General features: G+C 42.0%; 1 protein-coding gene across 1 annotated transcript; it reads left to right on the top strand.

Annotated features, from left to right (window-relative positions):
• The first annotated feature begins 10 nt into the window (after positions 1-10).
• Positions 11-8389, top strand: MGME1 (mitochondrial genome maintenance exonuclease 1). The gene is made up of 6 exons (XM_074926614.1): positions 11-131; positions 1543-1723; positions 4188-4778; positions 5922-6144; positions 6586-6718; positions 7927-8389. Exons 3-6 carry the CDS (start codon positions 4241-4243, stop codon positions 8059-8061), a joined length of 1029 nt encoding a protein of 342 aa, XP_074782715.1. The 5' UTR covers positions 11-131; positions 1543-1723; positions 4188-4240; the 3' UTR covers positions 8062-8389.
• The last annotated feature ends 1959 nt before the right edge of the window (positions 8390-10348 follow it).

The following is a 10348-nucleotide window of genomic DNA, read 5'->3' as shown; positions in this document are numbered from 1 at the left end:
CGGCTGGAGAGGACCACAAATCCCGGGAGGCAGTGGGGTGAGCGCGCAGCGAGCGCCGTGGCAGCCGCCGGAGTGCGCCTGCGCACAGGTGGTGGTGGCGGCGGCGGCGGGAAGAGCGGCACGAAGCGGAGGTAATGGTCGCTCTGCGTTTCCCTCTTCGGGGCTGCTGTTCGTGTGAGGGGGCTGGGGCTGGGGCTGGGGCTGGGGCTGGAGCTGGTGCGGCGGAGGCGGCGGTGGCGGTGGCGGTAGTAGCCTCGGTGGGCACCTGTAGTGTGGGGAGGGGATAAACGGACTGGGGCTGTCCAGCCGCCGCCGCTGGTGGTGATGGTGAAGCGGAAGGGCGCTCCCTCAGCGCCGACCTCTCCACCAGACCTGGATTAGCTGAGGGAGAGCAGCAGTCTGCCCCGGCTGCTGGCCCTGCGACCATCTCCTCCCCTGGCCTACCCCCGCACCTTAATCGCGCGCCTGGCAAACGCGGGCCCCACCGCCGGTCTGTAACCGAGCAGGCCTCATGGCGGGGCTGCTAGGGCTGGCTGGGTGGGCGGGCATGCCCGCTGAGGCAGTGGGGCAGGCTGGCGTCCAGCGGGGCTTCTTGTCCAGAACGACTTATCCCTGGGGGAGCGAGAGGGAAGTCCTGCACGGCTGTAGGCTATCCAGTGCTCTCCGTGATTTTCAGGCACCTGGTGTCTATGCAGAGAGGTTTTTCTGCCAGAGGTCACTTGCTGGTCACCAGTATTAGGCCAGCTCTGTCACAGATTGCTTTGCCAAAAACGCTGACTTTCTGTTACAACCGTATTTCCTACTAATTGCCTTCCCACTGCTGGAGCTTGTTGTCCCTTTGGTCCAGTGTAGCACCGTGGGCTTGTGCTTTAAATTGGGTTGCTGAATTTAAATTTGTTTTATCTCCCCGTGTTCTTTATTTCCAAAAAGAAGGAGGTGTATTTAAACCTGAATAGGTTCGATGATTTAGCTTACAAAGTGCAAGGAACCAAGGAAGAGAGGTTGGGGGCAAGTCTGCAAAGTCCTAGAAGTGGTATAGCTGTCAAAGCCATGACTTATTAAGCTGTAAGCAGAAAAAAAATATAAAGTGATCATTCTGATCAAGAAGATAGGTTACTGTTGCCTTTCTACATCAAATAGTAATTCTTCCCAGAGAAAAAGCCGTGATGCTAACTTAAAATTATACCTTTATCAGTGGATTTGCTCTCATATTAGGGACACGTGGCAACAGATGTGTAACTATGTTCAGTAGTGCTCCTTCCTGTTATTTCTGAAGTAAACTAGTGCTTTTGTTTGCTTGATAGATAACTGTGGAGAAAAAGCTGTATTGATTCTTCTCTGAAACCATAGTTGGAGGAAGATTTTTATGGATGTAAACATTTTCTTAAGTAACCCTTTTTGTTTCCCTCACTTAGCCAGTTCATTCCTATCCTGAAAAAACTTCCTCACTTGTGTTAGTGCAGTTGTTGGAGCTGCAAAGTCAGCTAGCTTGGGAAACCTAAGAGAATTCCTCCTTTTTTTTTTTGTTTTTTTTTCCCCCAGGTTATTTGTGTTCAGTTCTCCAGTGTGGCTCATCATGCAACGCTTGAAGCAATTCTACCAGTCTTCGAACACAAACCGTTTCAGAGAGAAGGGAAACACTTCCCCAGAGAGAAATATCAATTAAATTTTGTTCCTTATGTACAAGAGTAGATCCAGACGACTCCAACTCCATTTCTCTCTTGTAAGTTATTTGCACAGAAATGCCACTGTGATTTATTGAGAAACACATGATTTTTTTTATTCTGCTAGATACAGGCTTTCTTTATTTCTTAGCAATTCTAGAACCTCTTTCCTTTTGTAGTACAGCACAGTAGCTGACAAATTCTCCCTTTCCCTGTAGTTCAGTTCCTAGAGTGTACAAACATTTCCACAGATACTACTCCAGAACAATATAGGCTGTTAATTTAAAATTCATACTAGACGTTACCAAAACACTGCATCAGTGTTACAGTAAATTAGCTCTAGGTCTTGTAATATTGCATATTTTAATAGCTCCATGATTCAAAACACTGATCAGGTATAACTTTATTACTTAAAAAATACTGAGGGGGCAGCTTAGCACAAGTGAACTTTATGCTGAATCAGGTATTGTCTTGTTTCCTGCAGCTGACACAAAGCCAGAATAAACTACTTCTTTTGTGCTCTGGCTACTGTAACAAATACACAGTCATTGACTCAGCATTTATTCTGATTAATACACTTGGGTAAGCGTATTAATGTTCATCAAACGTAGTCTGAGAAATTACAAGCTTGAATACTATTACACTGGAATAAGAGTATTTTTTTTCCTGTTTTATTATAAATCACAGCTTCAGCAGTTCTATTTAGAGGGGAATCCCAAGAGAGGAGAAATTAATTTTTCTGCATTGCTTTTTGTGATGAAAAAATATGGTGAAGCAATTTGCTTATGGTATTAAAGCCTACCCTTTATGTATCCATTTGCTGCTTCTACTGTTTTTTGTTACCTCCTGCAGCAAACTGACACCTGTTGTAATGTGCTAATATTGTTCATTACTTTTTCAGCAAGGGGCAGATTCTGTCGGGTAACGATCCCATTCCAACACCGAAAAGCCTATTAAAAATTGTGATAGTCTTCTGACAAGAATGAGTAGCTGTAAACCCTGACATAGCAGCTTTGCAGAAATGAACTGCTTTGTGATAGTCAAATGACAAAACATGGGGAACTTTTTAAAAATTTATTGGAACAATTGGTAGTAATAGTGAAGACATAAAATTTACTGACTGAAAACCCAAGGAGGACTGAAAAATTGAAACATTTTTAATTTTTAATTTTGTATCAGGTTACATGCCATCAGGTTACAGAACAGTTATTTGCCCAAACCATACAAACTCAGTGTGAAAATGTAAACCCAGTAAAGAAAAAAGCAGTGTATCTGTCTACTCCTGATTAAACTTCTACAGCTGGACGGTTTTGTCCTTCACAGATGAGAAACAATATTTATGAAACCCGAGTCTAAGGTCTCAGCCTCTCATTACAAGATGCCTTGATCTAATCAGCTGCAGCAAATACAGCCCCATTTTTGCAAGATGTTCTGTGTGATAAATGCCTGCACCCACACATTGGTGTCACTGCAGTTCTGCGTAAGTGCGGGATCTGTCCATACCAAATAACTCCTCCCACTACATTTTTGTTTTCTGTGATGCCTACAGCTTGAGTAGTGTATGAAATGCTGCATAAGATCTCTGGGGAAAGAAAAAAGTTACAAGTATTTTCAGGAACAAAATGCTGATTTTAGTTGGCAATGTGTTGCCTGTATTCTTTGTTTGCAGTGGATGGAAGGGAACTTTGTAATGGTAAGCAGATAACTTTCCCTAGGACAATAGGGCCTCAATTCTGCAAGTATTTAGAGTGGACTTAAATGCCACTATTCAAGTGTCTACATCTTATCCAAGTGCATAAACTTTCCTAGGACTTAGCACTTCCTAAGTGTCTTAGAACACAACTATGTTTGAAACTCAGTTTAGAAAAATACTTTTATATTTTACTCTGATCTTTGAAAAATTTATTTGAATCTGAAGATACTTGCAGTACATCTTGTTTCTCTTTGGCTTTCCCAGTCTCAGGTCTCCCAGTTTCAGAATGCATATGCTCCTGTTGTCTGCTTTCTAGGTATATGAAAGAAAACCATGTTTTTATTCTCCAAAAGGTACTTTGTCCTCACAATCCTCTTAAGTTGGGCCTCTGCTATGAACTTGCATGGTTTTAATACCTCACAACAATGTATTTGCTTCATTCTCTTCTGCACAGCCTATTTTTTTTATTTCCCCCTCCTTCTTTTGGGTGAGTGGTTGTTGCAGATCAGTTTTTTGTCTACTGTCATGACAGTTCTGATACTGTTGCTGTAAGAGAGTTCTCTGCTGCAGCTTTTGCTACTTGTAACATCTTTATGCCTTTGCGCTGTTTCAAATTTTGCAGATCTGCACCAGTTCCTTTCAGGATCATTTCCTCTTTTCATTGCTTATTGGTTCTTTCTTTTATGGTATTACTTATCTAAAGGGGTTTTGGTGGCCTAAAGTGTATGAAGACACATATGAGCATAGCAGTTCTTTATTTGGCAAAAGGCAAAAATAGGTTGATGGTAGAATTTTATGACTCTAGAAATCACAAATTTCTTTTTCCACAGAGTAACCTACAGACTGTTCCTAACGGAAGAAAGAAAACTTTAGCTGCTCGCAAATGCTTCTTGTCAGAATGAAATTCCTACAGCTACTCTCCAGGAAACCGAGGAAACTGGAAATGCTTTTTCAAGTACCTTTTTGCCAAAAGCAATTCCCATGTATGTGTTTAGCTACCTCTGCCTGTCTCTATAGTAAAAAGAAAAAAGTGAACAGTTATGAGCAAGTTGACCAAGAAAAATACAAGAACTTGGTCTACTCTGTTACATCTTACAAAACCAGCGCCCAAACACCAGAGACGATATTTGAAGAAGACAATTTGTTATATGGGCCACCAAGTAAACACGGACCTCCAATTAAAGCTGAAACAAAAACTCCCAAGAACTCGGTTCCTTTAATAAACCCCAACAAGAGAATTCCCCTTCTCAACAGTGATTCAGATGTCCCCAGGAAAATTGCTTTACAAAAAAATAAAATGCCCAGTGTTACCCGTATTCTTCAACAGACTCTTTCTCCGCAGCAAGCATTTTATCTAGAAAGATGGAAGCAAAAAATGATACTGGAACTTGGAAAAGATGGTTTTGAAGAGTATACTAAAAGTAAGTCTAACCACAGTGTGATTGCAAAGTAGAAGCAATAGTCTGGATAGGTGGTTGGGGCGTGCTAGCATAGCTGCAGTTTCTGGCCCTGCAAGTCAACTATTTTGGAAATCCATTGTTTCCATTTCAAGGGGCAAGAGCATATTATGAGCACACCTGTTGTCGATGAATCTAAGCTCTGATCTTTGTTCTAGACCACTGAAATGTATTCAGAAATGTGCCGGAAACAAGAATTGGACTGTAGATATATGTTCTATCCCATCTACTTCTCCTTTATTTCTCTGTTTGCTTATATCTATTTACAAACAGATATTTTCTAGCTGATGTTATTGAGCCTGTTTGCAGATACAAAGCTACTTTGTCATGAGATGGAAATAACCAGTCTGAAATTGTATCATCTTCAGTGTTTAAAAACCTATGTGTCTTGCTGTTCGTGTTGAAGTTCTTCAGTAACTGGTTTATCCAGTATGCATCTTCTATAAAATTGCCATGGATTTAGAGGTTTTCATAAGACCTACAAAGGAGACTTCCTCCAAGCTGTAGGACTGAAGGGGATCTGGGAGGGCCTGGGGGATAGTAAGTAGCCTCTTGATAAACAGCCAAGCGCTCCTTACATGAATTGTTATGCTTTTTAAAACCATTTATTATTATGCTTTTGGGTTTACTAAGCACTTCAGTAATAAGGTGGCATAACAAACCTTACATAATTACTTAAAATTTATCTTTCCTGGAATAATTTCTGAGATAAGCTCTTACTCTTAGAACTGTGCCCACCCATTTCAGGATATTAGTTCCATTCAAATGAACCAATACAGCCAAATAAGCAAAAGCAGCCTAGAATAATATTTTTAATTCACAGAAAGCCACAAATACCTTTGAACAAACAATAAATTAAAAATCATGTTTTGGTTTTGAGTAATTAGTGAGACCGAAAAAGTAAAGTAAGCATTAATATAAGAAATACTAATTTCACTGTTGGCAGTTTATTTTTTTGTCTCATCCCCTTCTCCTCCCCACATCCCCAAGCTTTCAGTACAAAAACCAGGACTGGTGTAAGAGCTGTGTTGTGTAATACTAAGAATTCAAGTCCATCGGGTATTACGAGTAGTATAAAAAACGTGATGGTTTTCAAATTTTTCTTAGACCTTTTCCTCCAAGGAGAGCTCTTCCATGCAGCTCTGGAATCTGTATTCCTGCCTGAAGAGATGGCAGCTAAGGAGCAGAGAGAAGATGTTGCTATTTCCGGCTACTTATCAAGTGTGCAACATGTCTTAGAAGATGTCAGTGAAGTGCAAGCTCTGGAAAGTGCAGTTCAGCATGAGACTCTCCAGTATCTGGGCTTGGTAGACTGCGTGGCTAAGTATCGGTGAGGTACTGGTTCTCTAAGAAACTCGGTAATGCTGGTGTGGTGTGGGAGGCTGTGTCCCAGGCTGGAGCAGGCATGTGAGCTGTTGGGAGGAAGCTGGACAGGTCTGTATGAGTGGCAAAATGGATGAACCTGATGACAGAAGTGCTGTTGTTTTATGTGGCAAGTTTGTTACTGGAGCATGAGGACCCTTACTGGGTATGGGCAGGGCAGGGTTAAGTGATCCCCAGCAGTTGCCCAGAACTGCGGCAAGTATTAGTAAGTCTTGATTTTTGAGATCTGAACTACCGGTGTGTATAAGACTTGCTTAGATATAATAATAAGCAACATGACATCAGGGTGAAACAGGCTGAGAATCATACAACTTTCTTGTCTGTCTCATCCCTTATTTATGACTAAACTTAAGTTTAAAACGTTGTCCTATCTTGTTCACTTATGCAGAGGCCAGTTGTGTGTGATTGACTGGAAAACTTCAGAGAAACCAAAGCCGACTCTGAAGAATACTTTTGACAACCCATTACAGGTTGCAGCATATATTGGAGCCATAAATCATGATGCCAATTATGACTTCCAGGTCAGTAGGCCCACTACCTGCCTAGACAAGCAGCAGCGCCCACATTATTTTCATTTCTCCCCTCCTACTGCCTTTAGCACCTGCTATCCATCATGGAATTGTTGGTAGGATTTCTAACAAAGCAGCCCAGTCACGAGGTTAACCTGACATACTGTGAAATAACTCCATTATTGCTAATCTGGTACCTTTGCCTGTCAGCAGTATAATTTCATTGATTTCAAGGAACTGCTCAGTGTCTTAGGAGGTCAGATGAACTCACAGTGACTTGGCATCAGGGCAACCCCCAGTGCTTTGCTGTGTGTGGATTTTGCTTGTGTCAAGAGTAGGAAGAGGGAGGAGAAAAGTAAAGCAAAAGAGCCTGCAAACAGGGAAATGGGCTGGGAAGGCACTGCACGCATCAAGGGTTGCTATATCCCACTAGCAAATGAGGGACTAAGTGATTTCCTTGGAGCATTTGGAAGCTGTATAGTGTTTCCTCAGAGCAAAGCGGTGTGTTGTCAATCACTTAATCAGTGCAATAATGTTTTTAAAGAGTCCAAACACAATTCTAGCCAGGCCTGATTGGCCCGAAGGATTGTTATTTCAATACAAAGCATTGAAGGAGGAAAATGTAAAGCAGAAGAGAGCAGGGTAGTTCATAGGTTGTGCAAAGGACTTTCTGGAATACTACAGAGGTCAGTAAACACAAGCACTGCAGAGTGAAATATAGACAGTAATTCTAGAATTCTGCTATTAGCTGCCTGTCCCCCAGCCACTTTCTCTTCATGTCACTGGTGGTTTGGGATCTGGATTAGGTGTTTGTCAAGAATGAAGGATGTCAGAACATACCTAAGTAACCATTTCCACTCAGACTGATGCTGAAGAATGGCATTGGTCTGGTTATATGACCCCAGGCAAAAGCTCATCAATCACTGGGAATTTTAGCAGCATCTGCAAGGTTTCAGTAAGACCTGAAGACTGAAAACTCAAGAGTTTGAGTCCTCTGGTTTTCACAGAAGTCAGTCAGAGCTTTGGACTGACTTTGGAGCATTGAATGTTTGTGTCCAAGTATTTTATGGTGAATTATTGCTCTTTTTTGTTCCCCATTTCTTATTTAAAGTACTTATGTGTTAAGATAACATTTTGCAGTGAGGTTTAGTTTTTAGACTTGATGATTGTAGTTGCATATTAACATTGAATTTCTGACAGCCTTCTGTTTTTAACTGTAGGTTAGTTGTGGACTCATTGTGGTCGCCTATAAGGATGGCTCCCCCGCGCATCCGCATTTCATGGACCCTGGTCTGTGCTCATGGTACTGGAATAAGTGGCTTTTGCGCCTTGAAGAGTACATGGACAGAAACTGACCCAATCTAAGCTTTGCAGAGGCAAGTGGCCTGAGCACAGAGCCAAAGCAAGAATCCTTGTTTAAATCTGCCATTTTAATACATATTCTTTTATGAGTAACTTTTGGCTAATTTCTTCGTATCAGGCTTTTCCTTGGGGGGTGTGTGTATGTGTGTTCCCCCAAAAAAATTTGGAATGGGGAACGTATATTTGCTTATGTTGTAGGTGATTGAAGTGGACCGGGCAGGACAAAGTCAGCTTGCTTAATCTCTGTTTTTCCCCACACAGTTTATACAACCTGAGGTTGATAAGAAAGTTTCTGTTATCAAGTAAAACAGTTCAGTCAAATCATCCTTGTCTTGTTATTTTTGAGAAAAAAACCCACTGTTGCAGAACTGAGGCTTTGAAAATGAAGTTGGTGAACTAAAGCAAAAAAACATCTGCATTGTCTGAGCTGAGAGAAATGCAAATGATAAACAAATTAGTATAGTAGACTAGGTTTCAGTCAGCTTAGTTCTTGCTCATCTCGAAGGTATCTATTAGCAGGCTTGTTACTATTTGTGGTTTTTCTTACAGCAACAACTGGAAAAACTGAACTAAGGATTATAACCGAAGTTCTCATAAGCACTTATTTAAAGTACTAAGGCAAAGTGATCGTTTAACAGAAGTGGCTTAGAAAAAGAGGAGCAGAATTGTAACCGATACACTTAGAAATTTCCAGCAAGTGTTCTGAAAGGTAGGGAGTTTGTCTGCTAGCGGCTCCTCCTGCAGGCTTCTTAACAGGCTGTGTGGTCTGGCCTGCATGAAAGAACTGTGAGAGCGTAAATGGGCTTTGTACCTTAGGCTGTGAGGCTGTGCAGGCCAAGCCTGCAGCTGTCTTGAGCTCTCCTGACTTCGCTGTGGCGCTGAGCTGACAAGGAGCCTGCCATGTGGAATGGTCTCCGGTGTCAGGTTATAGTGTTTGCCAGGGCAAATAAGTTTCTTTATAAAAACAGGCTCGTGACTTTGACACTGGGCCTTCTAGGGAATTAAGAGCTGCTGATTGGTTTGGAGGGGGTTGAGGTTTTTTGGTTTGGGTTTTGGTTTGGTTTTGGGTTTTTTTTTCCAAATAAGTCTGTGAATAAATATTCTAAACCAGAAGTTACTTTTGAAGCTTGTTCTGTAAAATCAAGTCTGTTAAGACACAGAATAAGCCTTGATGTCAGGCAGTATTGCTTTGTGTGTTACACACATGAAAAGCTTTTTTCCTCATTCTCTTTGTTTTCTCTGAATTATATGTATGAGTTTTCATAATACCACTGCAGATTACAAAAACCAACCCATAAGCTTCAAGACAATCAGCCAAAACCATACCCAAAAAAACCAATGGGCAGACTTGCTGCTGAAGAAGCTTAAACCTTTGTAGTGTTTAATGTGCTCCTCCAGAGTACTGAACTGTGGAATGAAACTCGTTATAGTGGTACTTGCTTATTCAAACCTGGTCTGGTGATGTTATGATTACTCTGTGCTTAATTAGATTTCTATCTAAAAAGACAAACCATGGAGACTGAGGAGCTGGGTTCAGAGATGACTAACCACGACGCTGCTGTGTGAGCACTCAGAAGTTCTACCTGTTTTACAAGTATCTTCCCACATCACAGAATTTTAGTGAGTAGGTTCAGTGTCACTGAACATGGTCAATTTTCTGTGAAAGATAGCTCCGTGAATACAAAGAGGGTGGGCAAAAGCAAGGGGTAGGATGTCCTGGGCAGAAGCAGGAGGTGATAAAACTGCTGAATTCCCTGTGTTGATTGGGACTGGATAAATCAAGAGTGTGGAACAGTTGGGCAGTGTTTGGTGGAATTGCTGCCTTCAGCAGTGCATCATACAGCCATTAGATGTCTCTGAACTGTCTAAGATTTCAGCCTCATCCTGTGTCCTAGGAAATAAGGCCAAGTCTGGAGCCTGGGCAGTGCGGGCACCTGTTGGCTTCACTTGCATTCATTTGTTTAACAAAAGCCTTGTGTCTGAGGAAGGCTGCCAGCTTCCCCGGCAACACCAGTTTGTAAACCTATCTTTAAGTCTCCGATGAGTCTGTACCATCAGAGAGCCAGGAGAAGGCAGACAGCCTTCAAAGATAGTAGTGGTGGAAGTTACTTGCACTTCTGAAAGTCTGGCTGCCTCGGGCATCCCTGTGTGAGCTCCGGAACATTTCTGTAGAGGCACAAGCTAGTGCCAGTTTTGTCTTGTAACAGAACTGACAGATGGCCGTCACCAGTGTCATGCAAACTCCAACCCACTTTGTGAACAGTTTAAAGTAACTTGCCA

Source organism: Athene noctua, chromosome 1, assembly GCF_965140245.1.
Source record: "Athene noctua chromosome 1, bAthNoc1.hap1.1, whole genome shotgun sequence".
NCBI classification, from domain to species: Eukaryota; Metazoa; Chordata; class Aves; order Strigiformes; family Strigidae; genus Athene; species Athene noctua.
This window is presented reverse-complemented; position numbering and strand designations above follow the sequence as displayed.

Coding starts and splice junctions, on each gene's coding strand:
- MGME1 (XM_074926614.1), top strand. CDS start 4,241: ATGCTTCTTGTCAGAATGAAATTCCTACAGCTACTCTCCAGGAAACCG. Junction 4,779..5,921: donor TTTTGAAGAGTATACTAAAA/GTAAGTCTAACC, acceptor AATTTTTCTTAG/ACCTTTTCCTCCAAGGAGAG. Junction 6,145..6,585: donor GACTGCGTGGCTAAGTATCG/GTGAGGTACTGG, acceptor TCACTTATGCAG/AGGCCAGTTGTGTGTGATTG.